The 21,065-nt window shown below is 41.8% G+C and overlaps 3 protein-coding genes across 13 annotated transcripts in view; 2 read left to right on the top strand and 1 right to left on the bottom strand.

Moving 5' to 3' along the window:
• The first annotated feature begins 546 nt into the window (after positions 1-546).
• On the top strand, positions 547-7,767 carry krit1 (KRIT1 ankyrin repeat containing). Its single transcript, XM_034892698.1, has 17 exons — positions 547-799; positions 1,862-2,039; positions 2,764-2,920; positions 3,080-3,172; positions 3,287-3,416; positions 3,495-3,738; positions 3,975-4,090; positions 4,293-4,436; positions 4,534-4,690; positions 4,832-4,939; positions 5,113-5,269; positions 5,517-5,668; positions 5,793-5,959; positions 6,099-6,186; positions 6,445-6,651; positions 7,156-7,272; positions 7,454-7,767. Exons 2-17 carry the CDS (start codon positions 1,938-1,940, stop codon positions 7,541-7,543), a joined length of 2,229 nt encoding a protein of 742 aa, XP_034748589.1. The 5' UTR covers positions 547-799; positions 1,862-1,937; the 3' UTR covers positions 7,544-7,767.
• Positions 7,768-8,774: 1,007 nt separating this feature from the next.
• LOC117957116 (lanosterol 14-alpha demethylase) lies at positions 8,775-13,657 on the top strand. The gene is made up of 10 exons (XM_034892699.1): positions 8,775-9,161; positions 9,270-9,368; positions 9,977-10,153; positions 10,294-10,420; positions 10,779-10,953; positions 11,217-11,336; positions 11,963-12,158; positions 12,705-12,800; positions 13,003-13,171; positions 13,397-13,657. The coding sequence occupies exons 1-10, from the start codon at positions 9,000-9,002 to the stop codon at positions 13,573-13,575; spliced, it is 1,500 nt and encodes a 499-aa protein (XP_034748590.1). The 5' UTR covers positions 8,775-8,999; the 3' UTR covers positions 13,576-13,657.
• A 1,061-nt stretch (positions 13,658-14,718) lies between these two features.
• The window catches only part of akap9 (A kinase (PRKA) anchor protein 9), a 64,072-nt gene continuing 57,725 nt past the window's right edge, over positions 14,719-21,065 (bottom strand). For 10 of the 11 annotated variants that reach the window (XM_034892686.1, XM_034892697.1, XM_034892691.1 and 7 more), the window contains 14 exons: positions 20,607-20,712; positions 20,263-20,458; positions 19,933-20,083; positions 19,292-19,636; positions 18,843-19,142; positions 18,530-18,753; positions 18,288-18,393; positions 17,817-18,011; positions 17,370-17,573; positions 17,020-17,252; positions 16,780-16,874; positions 16,553-16,691; positions 15,672-15,802; positions 14,719-15,240 (listed from right to left, as the gene is read on the bottom strand). In XM_034892686.1, coding sequence (XP_034748577.1) covers positions 15,197-15,240; positions 15,672-15,802; positions 16,553-16,691; positions 16,780-16,874; positions 17,020-17,252; positions 17,370-17,573; positions 17,817-18,011; positions 18,288-18,393; positions 18,530-18,753; positions 18,843-19,142; positions 19,292-19,636; positions 19,933-20,083; positions 20,263-20,458; positions 20,607-20,712 — 2,469 coding nt within the window. In that variant the 3' untranslated portion in view covers positions 14,719-15,196. The remainder of the gene's footprint in view (positions 15,241-15,671; positions 15,803-16,552; positions 16,692-16,779; positions 16,875-17,019; positions 17,253-17,369; positions 17,574-17,816; positions 18,012-18,287; positions 18,394-18,529; positions 18,754-18,842; positions 19,143-19,291; positions 19,637-19,932; positions 20,084-20,262; positions 20,459-20,606; positions 20,713-21,065) is intronic. The other variant, XM_034892687.1, reaches the window with a different exon arrangement.

The following is a 21,065-nucleotide window of genomic DNA, read 5'->3' as shown; positions in this document are numbered from 1 at the left end:
GGCATTCTCTTGATGAGCTTTAAGAGGTAGTCACCTAAAATAGTTTCCCAACAGTCTTGAAGGAGTTCCCAGAGATGCTCAGCACTTGCTGGCCCTTTTGCCTTCACTCTGCAGTCCAGCTCACCCCAAACCATCTCGATTGGGTTCAGGTCCGGTGACTGTGAAGGCGCAGCCCTCCATCTCTCTCCTTTTGGCCTGTACTGTGTGTGTGTGTGTGTGTGTGTGTGTGTGTGTGTGTGTGTGTGTGTGATAGGTAAGGTAGTCACTAAGGTTTCACAGATACAGTTAATTCTGAGAATTAACTGTGCAAATGCTATTTTCATAGTGGTTTAAAACATGGTCTATAAAACCATGCCAACTAATATTTAAATATCTAAGTATGGAGGCTATTTAGGTGTTAGGCTGCCCTAAGCATTGTTTCCCAGTTTAATATGCAATTGCATACAACATAGTAGTAAACGCTGAAGAGCCCATAGTTAATAAAATAAATAAAATAATAAAAACCTGCAGTTTGTCAAACGGTAATGGTGGCGCAGTGAGTCCCCCTCACCACCAGAGTCCTCTGTTGTCTGATCGGAGTCGCTGTCATGAGACGTAACGCGATTCCTGTGTTTGTCTCTGCAGCCCAGCCCCGAGTTAACATACAGGCCTAGCAACTACTTCAATATAATAGCTGCCCTGGAAGTTTTTCTGGAGCAGTCTCTCGGCTGAGGGTTGTTAAATTCAACATGGTAAAACTCCCCGGGAGCCGAGAGAAGCTGTGTTTGGTCTGTTTGAAGAAAAAGTCACGTCGCTTTCGGTAAGTTTCAACCGCTCAACGAGCGGAAAAGCGGTGATGAGAAGTGTAGCATCCCGGCTACAGCTGCTCATTCAGTCCAAAAAGTTGGTCCTGTTTATTGAGAAAATGTATCGAGAATAGTTTGACCCAGGTGTAGTGTTACAGCATATATTTTACTTTGTGTGATAACTGTTTGAAGACAACAGAGTTGGGTTTCCGGGGCGTGACCTCCCTCTGATCTTAACAAGTTGATTTCTGAGGTGAGGGTTATTTTTGTTACTGTAGTGTTATTATTTGTATGTCTTTAAAGAGTGGGTAAAACCTGAAGCCTGTAGCCTAGTGTAGCCTAGTGCAGATACCCGCGAAGTGCATTATGACATAATATATTATAAGGGATAGTAACAGTTGCTATAAGCCTCTATGTGAGGGATGTCGTGACCACATCACATATGACTTTACTTTGCAGTATCAAGTATTAATGTTACACGGTTGTGTTTTGACTAAAATAATGTATTTGTAGCCTATTGTAATGTATGACAATCATGTACCTCAAACGTTGTATGTTCTGGTTCTTAAAAGTTGTATTAAAATTACAGTAAGTAATGCAATTTCCACAAGTGGATTGCCCCTTTAAGGGAAAGGAGACATTTTGTGTCAACACTCAGTATTTTCATTAATGATTAATCAATTATTGTCTCAATTAATAGATATTTTGGTCTATAATGTAGCTTATAATATTAAGACATTGAAATGCAGCAAATCCTCACATTTGAGAAGCTGACTTAGGGAATGTTCGACTTTTTTGCTTGAAATATGATTTAGGACAATTCAATTTTTAAAATTCGATACAGATTAGATGCAAACTAACTATATTTATATTTATATATCATAATTTATTTTAATTAGCCTAAATAGTTAATAAACACCAAAAAGACAATCCCAAAGGATCACCACAAATCTGGTATTTCATTATAAAAGAATAAAGTTATTTTGAGTTTTGTTTTGTCAGAATTGTCCAGATTTAATCTTCAGCTGGGTGGCAGTTGTGAAACTATTGACTCCTCCTGTGATATTCTGTTTCAGGGATGCATCTCCACAGCATTTGGCCCTTGTGTAGAACATTTTGTCAGGACTGAGAAAGAGTGCATGCAGCAGCAGCATGGGCAACGAGGACAGCCCCGAGGATGTGTTTGTTGCAGTCATTCGCCCAAAGAGTCAAGTCAGCCTGAGCTCAAAGGAGTACAAAGCCAAAGCCTATGAGGTAATGTGCTGAGCCTGGCAGCAGATCGCATGCTGGCCTCAGCATCAACTATGTCAATAAAAAAAAAAAAGAAATCTAAAATGGAAGGGACAAAGAAAAAGCTAATCTTTCTTCTGAGAGATATAAATTAAAGAAGCTTAATATAAGTTTAAAGTTTCCGTGAGTAGTTGGACCGCACAATAAGGAGCATTTCTTGAATTACCAATTCCAATGGCAGCATGGAGGCTCAGTGGTTAGCACGTCAGCCTTACAGACTACAGTTGAAAATTAGCCGACAGGCTAACACTGGCGCATTTACAGAAATGTTGAATAATGTGGAGTGTCATAATCAAATAAATAAATCTTAACCAATGTTATGTGGGTGGGTTAGCTCAATTGGTAGCAGATGCGCATAAGTAGGGGTTTGCTCCTCAAAGCGGCGGTTGCAGGTTCGGCTCCAGCCAGCGGCCCTTTGCTGCGCGTCAGTCCCCCAGTCTCACCCCTTCCGTGTCTTTAGCTGTCCTATCAAAATAAAAAGGCCTACAAATGCCCCCCCCCCAAAAAAAAGAATTACCAGTGTTATAAATTATAACCCAATGACCAACAATTACCATTACATAATTTTTCTAAAGCCAATGAAACAGAATAGAAACAACAGACAATGATGTCTAAACAGGTGTTCAACCAGTGTTTCCAGTCCAGTGTTTCTTACTCAGTTTCCATGTTTCTTTTGGTTCCTGGAAAGATCCTGCTGATTGAGGTGCCTCTGGAGGGGAAGGAGAAGAAAAGAAAGAAAGTCCTCCTGACAACAAAGATCCAAGCAGCAGGAGACAAATCCAAATCCATATTGGATTATGTTGATGAAACAATCAGACCGCTATCCAATAACCAAGGCTTCATAGGTGAGTGTGGGACATTTGGGACATTCACAAACCTTTGTGGCTTGTGACTCTTTCAAGTGAAGGGATTGTCTACTCGTGACCTCTTGTTGCAGGATGCCCATCTTTGAGCTGACCTCCAAGATTGGGAACTAATGAGATAAGCAACATTTTGGGTTTCAGGAAAGCGTGTGGTGCATCTGAAGAAATTCCTCCTTGATGGAGCCAATGAAGGAAAAGAGGCCTCGCTTTTTGTTGTGCCAGTCAGTGTTAAAGGTGAGCAAAAAACAAAGAATCCGTCTTACTAAAGCGATACTTTGGTTATTGTACCAAATAGTTAACATACTTGTAAATGTCATGTTATGTATATTAATAAATCACTCCGAACAGAAAACAGCAAGCCTGCTTACACTGCCGGGAGTCCGAGCTTCTACTGCTTTCAGGACATCATGCGGGTGTGCAGCGAGACCAGCATTCACTTCTGCTCAGTTACCTCCAAGATGCTTCTGGCTTTAGACAAGTGAGGATAATTTAAAAAACTTCTCAGGTGAGGCTTTGGAGAAACCAAGCTTTAACGTGGCTTCTTTGACCTCCATAGATGGCTAGCAGAGCAGCACACTGTGCCTCACGCCATCCACGCTCTGTTCAGACCAGCACCTGTTGAGCGGGTGAAGACCAACGTGAGCAACCCAGCCTACAGCAGCGAGGGCAAACTGAGTGAAGACGGTCTGCACATGGGCTACACTGCTCTGGAGATCAAAAGCAAGATGATGTCCCTGGAGAAGGCAGACATGTGCATCCTCAACCCGCTCTACGGCTCTGATCTGCAGTACACCAACCGGGTGAGTCCGATATTTTTTTTAGTACAAAAAAATGAAAATGATGAGGAATGGACATATTTTATTTAATTTACCAGTGGAGATTGGTTGTCTAAAAGACAGTAATGGATTTTGTTAGTAATAGGTCAAATGTTTTGTTAGTAATATAAACCTGGAAATTGTAATTCTCTTTCGACTGGGACCTAAATTACTTTACCTTTCTACCCTACTCTCCTGCTCGTCTGGCATTTTATTTACAGGTGGACAAAGTTATCATCAACCCGTACTTTGGGCTTGGAGCGCCCGATTACTCCAAGATCCAGATCCCCAACAGAGAGAAGTGGCAACATGGTCCTAACTGTGTGGCAGAAGACAAGTGAGGGGTTATTCTAACATGGACTACATTATTATTACGTCATTGCCAGTCAACTTCTGCTCTTCTTTGTGTCAACGGTTTGGCAATGGCCCTTGCAACCTCTTCTTAACTGTCCTTTTCTTCCTTTTCTTTCCACCTCACATCATGCAGTCAAAAATAAGAAATGCTTTTTTAAAATGTTATTAAAAAGAATTCTCTGCAGGGAGCGCCAGTGGGTGGACGACTTTCCCCTCCACCGCAGTGCCTGTGAAGGAGACACAGACCTGCTGTCTAAGCTTCTGGACAGTGGTTTCTCTGTCAAGCAGCTGGACAGTGACCACTGGGCTCCCATTCACTACGCCTGCTGGTGAGCCTGACGCTTGTCCAAAAGCTCTTATTTTCTTGGATTTTGGTTTGTCTTGTTTATGAGTAGTTGTGGTAAAGTTAAGTTTGGTTTCATTCAGGCACGGTAAAGTCGAAGCAACCAAGCTGTTACTGGGGAAAGGTAACTGTAATCCAAACTTGCTGAATGGCCAGCTCAGCTCTCCTCTGCACTTCGCAGCCAGAGGAGGCCACGCAGAGATAGTGCAACTCCTGCTGCAGCACCCCGAGATCGACCGGGTACGAAACATGACGTTGGGGTTGTCTCAACATTTGGCTGTCTTCTTCTTTTTTCCCAAAGCTGCAATGGATGATTTTACAATGCAGTTATAGTGGAAGACAATAACCTGTTAACACTCATATTGACCTTTCCACCTACAGCACATAGAAGACCAGCAGAAGAGATCCCCTCTTCAGGTGTGTGAGGAGAACAAACAGAACGAATGGGAGGAGACGGTGAAGCTTCTGCAGCAAGCCAACAGCAAACCAGTGAGTCACATAGATACATACATAGTTGGTCACTAGATGGTGCTATCTTCTCAAGATTAGTTTAGTCTAGATTAGATTAGATTGGTCTACTGCGGAATAATTTAACTACTAAGGACCTAGCTGCTTCAGTTGGTTTTGTTTATGGTATGAATGTGTGTTTGTATTTTCCACAGTATGAGAAGGTGCGTATCTACCGTATGGACGGCTCATATCGCTCTGTGGAGCTTAAGCACGGCAACAACACAACGGTGCAGCAGATCATGGAAGGCATGCGTCTTTCCCAGGACACCCAGCAGTACTTCACCATCTGGATCTGCTCTGAGAACCTCCGTGAGTTCACTCATAAGACACATGAGAGAGCCACATGTTGTCACACTGTTTCTAAACCAGAAAAGTTTGATCAAATGTTATATTTTGCTTTTAGATTCAGTGACTATAATATTAAAAGATTGAATAGTATATGGAGACATCTTTGTATCTTTAACCTCAACATTTTTGCAAATTGCCTTTTTTAAAGGATGTTATCATTGCAAAAATAGAAGATTGTAGTAACATTGGTGTGCCTATTTTGTGTCAGACCTGCAGCTGAAGCCGTACCACAAGCCCCTGCAACACCTGCGGATCTGGACGGAGATTGTGACAGACCTGACGGTGCTGGATCCTCAAAGGGAAACACCTCAGCTTTTCCTCCGTAGGGACGTCCGGCTGCCTCTCGAAGTTGAGAAAAAGGTAGCACACTTTTAGTACAAGAAGCAGCTTGTTTATTATTGAAATGTGGGATGGTGATTGACTCGGTTACTCGACACCTGTCAGGTGTTAGTCATCACTCTGCTACTCACTGTTCTGTTCAAAGGTGGAGGATCCTCTGGCCATCCTCATCCTTTTCGACGAGGCCCGTCACTGCCTTCTGAAAGGCTTTTTTCCTGCTCCAGACAGCAAGCTGATCACACTGGCCAGCCTCCTCCTGCAGATCATCTATGGCAGCTATGAGAGCAAGAAGCATAAGCAAGGGTTCCTCAAGTAAAACACAGTTTTACACACATTAACTTTTTAGTCTGTGATGTCAAATCCAACTTTATTTATTGTATTATTATTATTATTCTGCTTGAGTTGTTGTATGAAGTTTAAAAGCTTGATTTTTCTGTTTTGTTTTTAACAGTGAGGAAAACCTGAAATCAATTGTTCCGATATCCAAGGTGAAAAGCAAAGCGTACCACTGGACCAACAGGATACTACATGAATACAAAGTACGATTGAAGTTTTCACTGTACAGTTTCCTCTTAAGCCCTATTCCCAGAGGACTGGTATTACCTGTGGACCTTTAGTAATTTGTAATAGTTTTGGAGGTGGTCTGTAATCCTAATCCTTTGCGAATCCGCCACTGTTGTAATTTCTAAATCAAATGAGATCCTCTGGTAACACTAGTCCTGTGCGAATAGGGCTTTATTCGTTAAATGGAATCCCACTTCTGGCTGTTGACAGACCGCTCTCTCCCTTTCTGACAGGCCCTGAGCAACAGTGAGGGGGTGAGTAAAGAGATGCACCACCTGCAGCGACTCTTTCTGCAGAACTGCTGGGACATCCCGACCTACGGGGCGGCCTTCTTCACGGGCCAGGTCTACACCAAGGCCAGCGCCAGCAACCACAAAGTTATCCGCGTCTATGTCGGGGTCAACACAAAAGGGCTGCACCTCATGAATATGGAGACCAAGGTATCGCCCTTTATTATTCTATTTTTTTTAAACCCCAAGCCCTCCAAATGTTACCTGCAAATTTGCAGCACAAGCTGACTGGACTGAATATTTGAATCCATTTAAACATTCTTATTATTATTTCATTTCTTTATTTAAACATCATATAGCTTCAATGAAAAGTTGGGATAAGCTAATACTGAATGTATATGATACTGTCATTCGGTGTAAAATAAGATGATTTTTCCAACTTATGTTTAATAGTAATAACAATAGACTGTAAGAAAGCTGAGATTACGAGTCGAGTGGATGAGTCATTAATAACTGAAATTTCATTTTAGGGTGTAATATCTCTGTTAATGACTATTGTCCTCAACTTGGACAATTTAAACTCTAAAACGTGGTTCTGTATATTTAAATTATATTACTTTTTTTCTTTGTGTTTTTAACTGTACATTTGGTTTGATGTGTCTTTAGTGCGTGCTGCTCAGTATGATCCTTTGTTAAACCTCTGCACCCTCCCAGGTCCTTCTCATCAGCTTAGAGTACAGCACATTCATGTGGCAGCTTGGACACGCTGACCAGTACTTCCAGATACACAGTGGTGACAATAAAATGAACTTCATTGTGCACACAAAACAGGTAACTACTCTAGGATGTTCAAAATATGAATACAAATCATGCCTGTAAACAACCCAGAGTGCATTTATAATGCTGAATATTTTAAAGTCCCTTCTCAAGGATGACTCAATTTCAAATGTTCACGTTGAAAAGAAGTTCAAACATAAACACTGTCTCTCTAATGTTCATTATTTCCATCTAGGCTGGCCTTATTGTGAAGCTTTTGATGAAGCTGAGTGGACAAATAACACCAAATGATAAAACTGTAACGGACAAATATGCTTACGGCTGAAAACTTTTTAAAGAAACCACAGCTGCCATAGATCTGACTCTCCCTTGACTGCAATAACTCTGGATAAAAAGCAAAGTCGTCAGCTCCACAAGCGCCTCATTTTGTATGTTATGCTTACAGATATCTCTTACAACCTCACATTGTGTATTTTGACGAGTTGAATATTTTTGAGTGCATGTAAATATGTTTATTTAATGTTGTTTTAATAAACTGATTGATGGATGCATAAGGATGTGTTGGGAGTTTGTGTTGAAAACTTTGAACCAAACCAAAATTGTAACATTACCTGTTGCGGCAAATATCTGTAAATTGATAGAAGTGAAATAATAAGCTCCATAAAGTAGTGATGTGGATTGTTGACACGATACAATATATAAATCACTAATGGCTTTACACTGAAACCATTCAGGATAATAGAAAATCATGTTTAGATGAGGAAAATATAGAACTGGTTACTGTTAAACAGAATACTTTGTCTTTTAATTTCATCAAAAGTAGCAAATATTTGAGTACTAAAAATTATACTAACTATAGTACTATTAACACAACAGTAATGACCTTGTAGCAATGCCATAATACAATAGTGTTTGTATATTTTGTAAAGTATAGAACATGCTCATGATGTTTTGGCTCATATGGATATTGAAAACATGTACCTAATTAATAACGTACCTAATATCAAAGATGTCATAAAATAAAAATTCTAAAGTCTACTTTATCTACCAGGTATTTCATTTAGCTTTTTAAGGGTGTAAAACATTTGACATGTTTCACGTGTGTAACTTAAGGTGCTTTTCTTAAGATATACATGTACATTTTGCTTTTCTAATTAACCACAATGCTAATTGGTGAAATCTTTAAAGCTAGCTAGTACATCCTTATTATTAGCTTAAAATACACTGCCAACTGACGGCAAAATGTCGGCTAATTTTGTCCAATAAATGAATATCTTGGTACATATTATATTTCGATACTTCACTGGGACGCCGTAAATTAGTGGAAACTTTTAACCGCACGCATTGACGTGTTTTAAGGCAAAGGAAAACGTTCAAAGACAAGTATGGCGAGTTTGATATTAAATGTTTAAAAAACTCTTAAAATTGATGGCGCAGATCACGTTTGTACTGCGTGACATCATATAGCAAGACATCGGTTCAGGAACCGGCAGCCAATCACAGCGGCGGTCGCTTGACAGACACGTGTTGATCAGCCAATAGAAAGCCTCCGTTGGTCAGGCGGGGGAAGGACGACTATTGACAGGTAAAAGACGCTGGGGAGACACTGCCGACGTCCCCTCTACATGTACGTTACATCAAATGAACTGGACGTTTGTCAGCCGTGGAAACTTTGAAGAAGTGGACGTTCATCTTCCTTCTGCTGAGCGAATTTCTTCCAGGCTTTAGTCGGTCTGTGGGACGGTTATTTTGAAAGGCTAGATCCAGCGGAGGAAGCTATAATGTCTGTTCACTTGTATGAATTGAGCAGTAAATTGCTCGGGGACACTGTTGGGAAAATGAGCGACAACCTGACATCCGTGGTGCTGGCAGCTTCTGTCATCACTCTTACTCTGGGATATATGTCTAAAGTGCTGCTCAGACAGTCCTCTGACAGTGATCTGGTAAGGTACCCAAACATACTGTTTTCATCTCAATAAGTGGCGGTTGAAATTCGTCTCTCAGTTTGTATTTATCATCCATTGTTATTATATTCCTTTTTTTTTTTGCAGAAATACCCACCTTACATACCCTCCAGCATCCCCTTCCTGGGTCATGCCATTGCATTTGGGAAAAGCCCCATTGAATTTCTTGAAAATGCTTATGAAAAAGTAAGTATTAGACTACAACTGAAATGATTCTCTGCAACTGGTAAAACATCAATTGTTCAAGAGCTTTTATCAAAAGTGCAAACTAAGTCACTGTCCCTGCTTTTCAAATGTAAATATATGCATGTTTTCGTACTCTTTTGGGACATTTAACAAAAATACCGTTGACCATGTTACAACCAATGACCAAAAACCAAACTAAATGATTCATCAACTAATATAGATAAAACACAAGTAAATTGGAAATGAAAATAATTGTTAGTTGCAGCCACATCTTGCAGTTTGCATATGCAAAGAAAATAATCCTTGTCTCTATCTTATTTTACCTCTCACACACTTGACCTTACCTCATTGTTTAACTTAGTTTTGGCTTGTGATGCCTAAAAACTTTACAGTGTCTCTTGTGACACCAGTTGTATTTACAATGAATAAATAAAACGTAATATGAATAGGTCTTAGAGGCCCAAAATAATTAAATTATCCAGTAGTTCACTTGAAAATATGTAAAGATATTAGAGAAACTTGATACATTGTCTTGCAACCCCTCAGATTAATTTTGTCCTGACCCCCAAGTTGTGATCCCCACCCCATTCTCTGCTGCCCACCCACAGTACGGCCCCGTGTTCAGTTTCACCATGGTGGGGAGTACATTCACCTACCTGCTGGGCAGCGAAGCCGCCACGCTGATGTTCAACAGCAAGAATGAGGACCTGAATGCCGAGGACGTCTACTCCAGACTGACTACGCCAGTGTTTGGCAAAGGAGTAGCCTATGACGTGCCGAACCCTGTGAGTCCACCTTTAATGTGAAATCATGTTTATTAACAAGTCAGGAAGAAAGAGTCAAACCAGGGAAAGTTAATAAATGCTATAAAACAAGTCACTGTACATTGCAACCATAATACATTCTTTCTTTAATGTATTTGCAGATCTTTTTGGAACAAAAGAAGATGTTAAAGACCGGGCTGAACATCGCTCATTTTAAGCAACACGTGAAAATCATCGAGGCAGAGACCATTGAGTATTTTCAGAGATGGGGAGACAGCGGGGAGAGAAGTAAGATCCTTCATGAATAACTTGATTAAATCATGAATATTACAAAATTGACAAGTGACATAATCCACTTTTAATGAGACTCTTTCCAACTTGTTTTTAACACTGTAACCTTTACCAAAACTATAAAGTTTCCCCGAGTTTGTAAAGTTAGTCACTTAACAATTGTGCAGCCTTTTATTGACTCCAAACCAGTCCAACTTAAATGGATAACCCATGAAAAAGGATTGAGTAATGATAAGAAATCAGTATTCTATTGATTACAAAATATCTGTGAAATGATCACTGATTGTTTATCTGTCTGAACCCTCTGTATTGTTGCCAGTTTTGGTTCTCACTAAATTAACTTGTTGCCTTTTAGACCTGTTTGAGGCTCTGTCTGAGCTGATCATCCTGACGGCCAGCAGCTGCCTACATGGGAAGGAGATCCGCAGCATGCTGAATGAGCGAGTGGCCCAGCTCTATGCCGACCTGGACGGAGGATTCAGCCATGCTGCCTGGCTCCTGCCCGGCTGGCTGCCCCTGCCCAGCTTCAGGTAGGACTGCTAGAGGAGCTCAGCAAACACACACACACACACATCTGTAGACAGAAAGACGTTCCTGAGAAAAACGGGATTGTTAGCATATTGCATATGGACAAAAGAAGTCAAAAAAACAAGATGTGAAAAACACATCCAGACATAGAAAAATATTTTTTAGATGTAAAGTATGTTTACCAGTCCCACCTGATTGGACTCTTTACCTATATATGACAATGTATAAACTGTCCTAGTATAATATAACTGCATTTCTTTGTTAGGAAAAGGGACAGAGCTCACACAGAGATCAAGAACATCTTCTTCAAAGTGATTCAGAAGCGCAGACAATCTGGAGAGAAAGTGGACGACATCCTGCAGACGCTCATCGATGCCACGTACAAGTAAGAAAGCTTTGGTGTCCGAGGACAAAAATGTCAAATGTAAGCTCCTGCTACTAGATCCCATTTAAATGGATCATTAGATACATTCAGACATCTAATCGTATGTCTCCAAAGACTTTTTAAGATAAAAGATTTATATTTATATTTTGACCACTGTGACTCTTCGGCAAGATACATGATAGTAGGAGTTTCTGAAATTTGAGAGGATCTTGAGATCCTTAAATGACCTAAAAAACCCTCTAAATCACAGGGTTCTCATTAGAAAATCGCACTAGTCCATATACCTTACGCCATGACCAGTAATTGTACTTTATTTAATACTTAATTTAAATCTATAAGCAAGAGGTAACTGAGCTAATCACTCTAAGAGACTTAAACCACATTACATTGTGACAATGCAATTAGATGCAGAGGAATGATGTAAGGAAGGACACAGTTTATAGTGTCAGAACTAGAAAAAAACATATGCTAGTGTTAAGAGTCTGTTGCTAAAATTACCATCAGAGAAAATCACCCAAAAGCCTGAGTAAGATGTCTATTGAAAGCTATCCGCTAAAATATTGAAATTTTGATTATGTCCCCTTAAACACGCAACAGTTCTAACTCTGGACTCTGTTTCCCCTTAGAGATGGACGAGCCCTGAACGATAACGAGATCGCGGGGATGCTGATTGGTCTCCTGCTGGCGGGTCAGCACACGTCCTCCACCACCAGCGCCTGGATGGGTTTCTTCCTGGCCAGGGACAGAGCCCTGCAGGACCGCTGCTACGCCGAGCAGAGGGCCGCATGTGGAGAAGACCTGCCGTCGCTCGACTTTGACCAGGTAGGGCTGATTTTCCCAAAATTATACTAACATACAAAATGATCAATATTTCCAAACTGGTATTTAAACATCCCACGGCAACTTAAAAAAAGCTTAACATCCCTGTTTCAAACTTTTGTCTCTTCATTAACACTTAACTCATAAGTTCTGCATCTTATCTCCACCTTGTACTCATTTATTGGCAACAAACATTTACTGTACATGTGTATTGTAATCCCAATCAAGATAGTTTACAGATAGTTTACAGGCTACTGCAGTTACACTTATTGTTAATAATAACACTGCAATCATGCATGCAGGTCATATTTTTCTAAAGGAAATTTACCAAAACTCACAGATTGTGCATAAGAACCGACTTTATTCATTTTGACCAGTCCATGAGGAGGTAAGGGAGGAGACAGGATATAAAGATGCTACTCCTGAGATTTTCATATGCTCCAATTGTTTTCTACTGTTGGTGTAACTAACAGTTAATCTTGGCTGTTTTGAAGAGCTTAGAGGAAACAAAGAAAGTTAATCTTAAAGTTGTTGTGGTGTCATCCTCAGCTGAAAGATCTCAGCTTGTTGGAGCGCTGTTTGAAGGAGACCCTGCGTCTCCGCCCGCCCATCATGACCATGATGAGGATGGCTCGCTCTCCTCAGGTAAGAACACCTGGCTGGTCAACTACATTTGGTCCAGTCACAAGTCCTGAATCCCATGCAATCATATTCTAGAAGTTGCTCCTTTCTAGCCCTTTTGGTTTTGCTTTTAGTATTTGACCTCATCAGTAAAATAATTGCCTTTTTATTTTAATACTCCATTTCTCAGCACAGAGTTTTTTTTTTTACTCCCTTACTCTCTCAGACTGCAGCAGGATACACCATCCCTGTGGGCCACCAGGTCTGCGTCTCCCCGACTGTCAACCAGCGTCTGCAGGACACGTGGGCCGAGAGGATGGAGTTTAACCCTGACCGCTACCTCAACGACAACCCCGCTGCAGGGGAGAAGTTTGCCTACGTGCCGTTTGGAGCCGGTAAGAAAGATCTGTGATTAAAACGTTCATGGGAGTAGTTTTATCCGTTAATGATTAACATGGTCACTACGTCTCTGAATTAACAAAAAGTGTTAGGATGCAGTTTGCTGTCTACTTATTTTAAATCTTAGCTGTAGATTTAAAAGTGAGCACACTAGAATTTAAATGATGTACAAATGCACTCCAAAAAAACTCAAAGCTGTACCTCTGTTCACTTCTCTTCAGGCCGTCATCGCTGCATCGGGGAGAACTTTGCCTACGTCCAGATCAAAACCATCTGGTCCACTTTACTGCGAATGTACGACTTTGACCTGGTGGACGGATATTTCCCCACAATCAACTACACCACAATGATTCACACCCCTCACAACCCCGTCATCAGATACAAGAGGAGGAAACAGTGAGAGACAGAAGGAAAACAGTGGAGAGGCAGGGAGCAAAGACAAAAAGAAACTGTCCAACATCCTGAGGGATTGAAGGGAAGCTTCAGCTCTGCCTGAATGTCCAACCATTTAGTTTGTGCTTGTTTCAGCCCTTTTCCCCCCTGAATGTAAACAGTAATACATGCATTTTTGAATCTTGCGTTTCCAGAGATGATTACACTGACTGAATGACTCTGAGTTGAAAACACATGCTAATATTCAAAATGTGAATTCTTAAAAAAAGTATAAGAAGTCTTAGTTTTATCCAAATTTTAGACTTGGCTGGATTATGGTTTTCTCAGCATGCATCCAGTGAACTTCATCATTCGTGCTTCGCGAGACATGACTTCTCTACATTTACATCGATGGCAAAAAACAACAACATTATTCTTAGTGAAATTGTATTACTTTATCCCATTAAACACATTGAAAAAGCAACAGCACACAGCACCCACTGTAAATAGCTGTAAGCCCCTTGTGTCACACGGTCACTGATTGATTTCCTTTCAAATTTCCAAAGGAAATAATCGTAAAACAAACTGAATAATGTCATGGCAGCAAATTGCTAGCCTGGAAATCCAGACCCAAATCCAAAAGGAAAGGCATTACTCGATGCCAGGGTAACTTACTGAGCAAATTAAAATTGTGCTCTCACGAGAACTCTGGAGTTACAGAGTAGCAAATTGCTGCAATCCACATTGCACCACATTTGAGGATATTAACTTTATTCCGTTCACCTAAACTTTGAATCCAGTCTTTTTTAATATGTGACCTGAATTAATTAGGAGCTTTGGTTGAGTTACCAAGCACTGACTCTTTAGCGTGAACAGCAAGATACAATGTGTCCCTGCACAACCTGTGTTCAAATCAAACTGTTAAATGTCTTCTCCTTGCTGACAATATTGTGCTTATTGTGACATATGTTGGTTTATTTTGTATTTTTTGCACCTTTTTCTTTTGTTTGAGAAAAAAGTTCAATTCCTTCTTTCAATAAAGAAACTTTCAAAAATCTGCTCGCACCCATTATCAACACTTAATGCCAAATGTATTACTAACTATGTCTCGGCAAAGCAACCCTCATCATCTTTTAGTTAGTGGATAAACAAGAAATGACAAATACTCAAATCTTTCAAATAATGTAGTCCTCTTTATTTCAGTTTTTGACAAAATACCCAGAAATTTCAAAGCTCCTACGCTTTACAAAAATACGTTCTCTACAAATGTCCTCTGTAGTCTGGCCTAAGCAAAACACAGTGTAGTGTAGAATATCCAGTAGCAGCCTCCTTAACGATAAACCCAAACATTCTCTACCTAACGCTCCGCCCATACAACACAAACATATAAATTAATAATCACAAGGTCTTAAATTAGCATTAGACAAATATACATGATTGTAGCTCATCCACAACAAAGAGGCAGACTCATTTACAAACAGCTGTTTTTCAAGTGCGGGCGACAAAAAGCCTGAATATAACATGTCGTACACTAGTAAAAAAATGTGTTTTGGTCCACATGGAAAGATACAGTCCACACCAGAAAGATAGCGCTCAGCATGAGAAAAAGGCAACTGAGTTTTCTCAAGCTAAAATAACTTGACAGCGTCTTATCTTCTCAAGCCAAAGTGCAGTTGAGTATAGGAAGAAGCACCTGCAGAGAAATGAGTTCAAAGAGTTAAAAACCACAACAACTAGAGATACTGGGATGATTAAAGTACAATTTTATGCCAATCATTTCCAAATTGCAATTTCAGTCCCACTAAATTACTGTGCTAATTTAGGGACAGTCTACACATACTTTCACAATGTCAAACAATGTGTTTGTGTGTGTGTGTCTGTGTGAGATAATGTTTGTGTTAACCGTGTTAATGAAAAAACCCTTTGCTTTGGTATTCACAGCTTCCTTTGTGAATCTTCACTGATGCACAATGTTGGGACTCTTGTTAACTTTCTTGAGAATAATTAAGTATGGTGGTGAAACTCTTCCAGGAGGAAAAAAAAACATTTTTCCCTCCTTTTTTCATTTAAATTGGCAATGGTGCTCCTGTTAGTAATGAACTGTTGCATAAGCTACAAGCCTACCTGATGTCACACTCCCCAGCCTCCTCTGCAGCGCCTCCAGTCTGGAGATGTAGTCAGTGAGCGCTCGGTCGGGGTCGTAGCTCTGCAGGTGGGAACAGGTGAGCGCTCCGGGGTCCCCAGCCATGTGAAGCCTATACAGTACGGACACCAAGCTTTCACTTACAAAACTGAGATAATATGTCACTTTAAACAGGTTTGAATTTTTGGATCAGGCATGGGCCCGCTACCGGTTTCAAGGTATACCACAGTTTCAAAAAGTCAGTGTCAAAACAACCACAATTTTCCATCACACCGTGATGGAATCATTTGGTTTTATCAAGACAAGTTATGGTTAGGGTTCATGTGTCACGACAGTGTCATGTCACTCTTATGTAGCTACCTTTTAGTAAAGTGTTTAGCTGTTTCTAAGGACAGAAAGTGCATTTTAGAAATCCTTCTTCCTGCCAGTGTGCAGTGTGTTTAAAACTCAAATCCATTATGTCAAATGGATAAAAAGTTATTTTTTACCCAGACATTTAAAAACACACGGTATACTTATACTTAGCCAGTGTTATTGGGATGTGCACCAAGTAGTCGGCCCACTGTCAACATTTTATGCGGAATCCATTTTGAAGCTGTAACTGCAATAGTGACATTTTTGCTGAAGGTTATCATGCCGTCAGAATCACCTACCGGCCAAATGCCTAATTTGGATTAGCCTTCAATTTAAGAAGGTTATGTAAAAACATTAGATACACGTTAACTTAGTGTTGGCTTTTATTTTTATTTTATTTCACTATGTTGGCATTTTATAAAATAGTCTAGATGGAATAATGGAAATTATTGTTGGATGAATTTATAAACACAGTAATTGTTAGTTGCAGCCCTATTAGATGTTGCACCTGTGGTGTGAGGAGACAGCCGATCTGGGGGATTCACGTCCACTTCGGCCCCTGCCGCTGGAGACTCCTCCGCTTCCTCTTTCTCTGTACATCTCCACGCTGCCCGGGTGAAGATACGGTGAGTCTCTCACCTCCGTATCTGAGAGGAATAAAAACGTGGTGAGCATTGCTTCTAAATGATTCTCCCCAACATGTAGAAACCAAAGAACATGATATGTTTTGGTTACCTAATATCTGTCCTGCACTGTTCTTGTTGATGCTGCAGGAGGATGTGGAGCTTATCCCCGTCGCCTTGTGCCATCGCTTCACTAGGAAACGCATTCTGAGCAGAAAATATGTAGGTTATTCCTTTTATAAAATCAAAGTTATAATCTCTTCGACTCCATATATATCTCTTATTAACATGATGACGTTTTGGATAGCAATGGCCAAAACGAACACTCCAACACAGAGCTCTGGCTGCCTACCTGGAGAGGGCGATAGAGACTCGGACAGCCGAGCGGAAGCGCGTCAGTCCCCGGCGGCGCTGGCTGAGGGACTCCAGGCTGGGGAGCGACGGCCGGCCGCCCATCCTGGAGAGCAGAGACAGAGTGGCTTCCTCACACTCCTGGAAGCCACCCAACAGTAACAGCAGATACTTCTTCTGGTAGATGAGTGCTTTGCGGAAGCTTTCTGATCTCAAGTACTTTCCATACATCCTCTGGAAGAAAAGGAAAGGAGTAAAGTGACACGATTGTACAGAGCATTCTAGAGTTACTACAAGAAACTAACTCCAAACTCCTTAATTGCGGGGATGTATTAGTCGTTTCTAGCAAACCTTCAGTGCAGCATTGTCAGCCTCAGGTCCAGTCATCTCTCGCAGTGCGTCGGTCCTGATCTCCCCACGAAGTCGGGCCACTTGGGCCTGGGCCAGAAGTAAAGCCTTCTCCAGGCGGACCTTCTCTCTCGTCCAAGCCTCCCGCTCCTGGGAAAGTATCATAACCCCAGAGTCCGCCTTCGACACTCCTCTCCTGCTGCTGAACTGCAGGACGAAAATCAAATAATGGTATTTAGTCTATAGTCTTCTAAATGCAATGACAAGAGATGAAAAGCTGAAAACAGCTTTCCAAATATGAGGCCCCTCTAGTATCGTAATTCATGTTACAGTTCTTTAACATCGCTGGTACACCAGAAGATTGATGTCAGTCTTAGGAAAGTGTTGTAATATTTATAATAATATAAGTTCAGTCATATCTATCAGTAGTATTTACTGTCATGTACTCACACTGTCACCTGATCCCAGTCCAGCCTGCCGGTAGCGTCGGAGCTCTTCTTCCAAGCGGAGCGTGTGGTTCCTCAGATCATTCTTCTCTTCGGTCAGCCGGCTCACGAAACCCGTCAGCTCGGCGTTCTGCCTCAGCAGTCGCTCCGTCAGGGAGTTGGAGGAGCTGGAGGAGCCTCCTGCCAGCAGGGAAACACTCTGCGGGAAAGACACAAGCAGTCACAACCATATGTGGTAGAGCCGGGAGCTTAACAGATAACAGACGCTTGGAAAAATAAACAAACAGTTGATTTGAGCTCATCAGCATGTGAGAATACTACCTTAGCCCAAAACTTGTGCATGAGTAGGTGAGGTAACAGTTCCTCAATTTAAGTCTTCCCTATTTTCTTTCATTAAAAAAAACTTAACTGTACAAAATCCACAAATGTTGAAAGTAGAAGTGAAACCATCCCAAAAGACAAAACTGTTTCTGACCTCAGGGACGGAGGGTAGACCCGGGGATTGCTGCAGCATAGTGATGACCTCATCAACATTGGACTGCACCCAGGATAACTCTTCACTGTCGACCTCTGCAGTCAACCTGCACACACATGTACAAATGACCAGTTCATTTCCATAAGGCTAAATTAGAAAAGTCCTGCATATCACGATACACTTATGGATTATGTGAGATCCAATGTTAAGATGAAAACACTGATTATAGCTGCTTTAATTACCTGCCAGTGGTCTTGTTTGCCATGACGTGGATCTTGGAGGAAACGAGGTGGAGTGTGCCCAGGATCTTGTCGACTGTGTGCCAAGGACCATGGTGTGGTCCGCTGGTGTGACCTGTTAGGTTAGGGGACGCAGCGGAGCTTGCTGTCTGACCGCTGTCTTCACCTTTCTGCCGGAACACCCAGTCTTTGGTGCGGTCGGTTGACTTGTTGTGACAGACAGCCTGCTGAGGAAAAAATAACACAGATTTAAACTAACAACAGACTGTCTGAATGAAAGCACTATTAAAAAAGTGTGTGACTAGTTGATACTCACACTGTGGCCATCAGCCTGCAGAGGTCCGCTCCCCTCTCTCCCTTCTCTCTGCTGTCCTAACTGACTCAACCTCTCCTCCAGCCTATCATTCTCCTCTTCTACACTCTTCCTCTTCTCCATCTCTCTCTGTAGCTGCTCCTGGGCCTCAGATATTCGTTTTTCCAGGCTCTCCAGCTGGGCCCGGGCTTCCAACAGCGCCTCATGGTCCCGTCTTGACCTCTGACTCCCCAATGTCAGCTCCTCCTCTTTTCGTACCACCTCGAGCTTCTGGGCCTCCACCTGACTGAGGAGACGCACAACCTGGAGAAGGACAATGAGGACAAATTCAGACTTAAAATAATTGTTTGTTTAAGTCTGATTTTACAAATATTTTAATCCAAGACATTTTGACACTGATGCAATGCCCATCTTGTGTCCAGTTGGACCTAACTCAGCAGAAAACAACCTGCCTGTGCATGTTTGTCATCCAGCTCCTTCTGCAGTCTTTCCAGCAGACTTTCTCCTTCGTTGACCCCCGTCCTCTCCTCCTCGACCCGTTGCTCACTAGATGGACCACGGTCAGAGGACACACTCGTCCGCAGCTGCCGCTCCCTCTCCAGCGCAGTGCTCATCTCCTGGGCCTTGGCTTGCTCTGTCTCCAACTGGACCTGGAGTTCCTGGAGGCGACTGTGGAGACTGAGATGTTCCTGCTCGGCCTTTTGGGAGAGCTGAGACGAAGCCTGGCGCTCCTGTTCCAGGGTAAGGCTCAGCTGGGCCATGCGGCTCTTCTGCTCCTCTAGAATGAGGTGCAGGTCCTGGAATGGAAATGCAATTGTTATTTGAAGGACCTATAGACTATAACAGAGATCTTCAACAGGGATCCGGAACGCCTAGGAGTCCTCAGAGTTGCTGAGTTGTTGCAAATACCTCAGTAATTACGGCATTGAATGTCTGCTGAAGAAAATAGACTCACCTATTTATTTGTGTATTTAATCAGGGCAAAAGTAATACATACCGTTGCATAGGAAGAAACACCCATCCCTGGTTAGGCGTTTACATTTTGGTTAAAGAACTCCAACATAGACAAAGGCACCTGTCTAAAGGTTCTTACCTCCAGTTCTTCTTGTTTACTCTCCTCGTTTTTCAAAGTTCGACACCTCTCCTTCTCTATGGCCCACTGAAGATCTCTGCTTCTCTTCCTCTCCTCTGTCAGATGATCGTTCAGTGCGTCCACCTCAACAGCCTTCTGCGATACCTCTGCCCTGTTGACAGAAATGAACATTGGTTCTCAAAGGAAGCCAAAATAGATAATCTGAAGGGTCACCAGATGATTAAAGGGTGAAGATATTCTGCTGTGTCCCAAAAGATGTCACTGCAGGGGCAATCTGCGGGCTTTACTGCGCGGGTGGATGCACTTCTGTGAACAAACATTGTGTCTAACCTGAGTGTGTCCAGCTCTTTGAGGTGTTTGTGCTGAGCCTTGAGTGTTGTCTCCAGCTCCAGTTTAGTCTGGGACAGTTCACCCTTCAGCTCCTCCACCAGAAGCCTGTCAGCCTCCGCTGCTCCATCAGCTCCACCTCCTGCCCTTTGCTCTTTCATGCCATGTTCTCCACCTACTGACACAGCAGGCTGGGCACCTGGAGAACAACAATCAGAAAACATCAATATCAAGAGGTTTTCCCACTCAAAGCAAGCAAAATAATGGACACATTACAATAGTAGGCAAAAAAGAGCATCGCGAGCAGAGCAACTTTTAATAGACCATACGTTTTTACAGTGGTTTACCTTGATGAAGTTGTTCTAGTTGACCATGGAGCTGACGAATCTCAGAGATCAGACTGGTCCTGTCCGCAGTGTGCAGCAAACCCATCGCCTCGCTATGCTGGGCGTCCTGGATCAGGATAACAAATACAACATTGTTTGCTGACGAGCACAAATGAAGACAAGAGAATGCGAAGATAGTTTTTTGCCTTCTGTTTGGCAAAACCCAGACATTAAATAATGTTGACTCAATCATTGAGTAGTGTTCAAAATCAACAACAGCACTGAAAAAAATCAAATAATATAGTTCACATACATTTCAACTATTTGATGAGTGGTGTTCAGTGAAAATTAACTGCCACACACACACACATATATATACAGTTGTGGTCAAAAGTGTACATGCACTTGTAGAAAATCACAATGTTATGGCTGTCTTGAGTCTTCAATAAGTTCTACAACTCTTATTTTTCTGTGATAGAG

This window comes from Etheostoma cragini, chromosome 14 (assembly GCF_013103735.1).
Source record: "Etheostoma cragini isolate CJK2018 chromosome 14, CSU_Ecrag_1.0, whole genome shotgun sequence".
In the NCBI taxonomy this organism is placed as follows: domain Eukaryota; kingdom Metazoa; phylum Chordata; class Actinopteri; order Perciformes; family Percidae; genus Etheostoma; species Etheostoma cragini.
Note: the sequence above shows the minus strand (reverse complement) of the source record. Positions and strands in the feature narration are given on the sequence as shown.

Bases quoted from the DNA above. Each gene is read 5' to 3' on its own strand.
- krit1 (XM_034892698.1), top strand. From the start codon at position 1,938: ATGGGCAACGAGGACAGCCCCGAGGATGTGTTTGTTGCAGTCATTCGC. The intron at 5,270-5,516 runs GTGAGTTCACTC...ATTTTGTGTCAG, and splicing joins GATCTGCTCTGAGAACCTCC to ACCTGCAGCTGAAGCCGTAC. The intron at 6,652-7,155 runs GTATCGCCCTTT...GCACCCTCCCAG, and splicing joins TCATGAATATGGAGACCAAG to GTCCTTCTCATCAGCTTAGA.
- LOC117957116 (XM_034892699.1), top strand. From the start codon at position 9,000: ATGTCTGTTCACTTGTATGAATTGAGCAGTAAATTGCTCGGGGACACT. The intron at 10,154-10,293 runs GTGAGTCCACCT...ATGTATTTGCAG, and splicing joins CCTATGACGTGCCGAACCCT to ATCTTTTTGGAACAAAAGAA. The intron at 12,801-13,002 runs GTAAGAACACCT...TTACTCTCTCAG, and splicing joins GGATGGCTCGCTCTCCTCAG to ACTGCAGCAGGATACACCAT.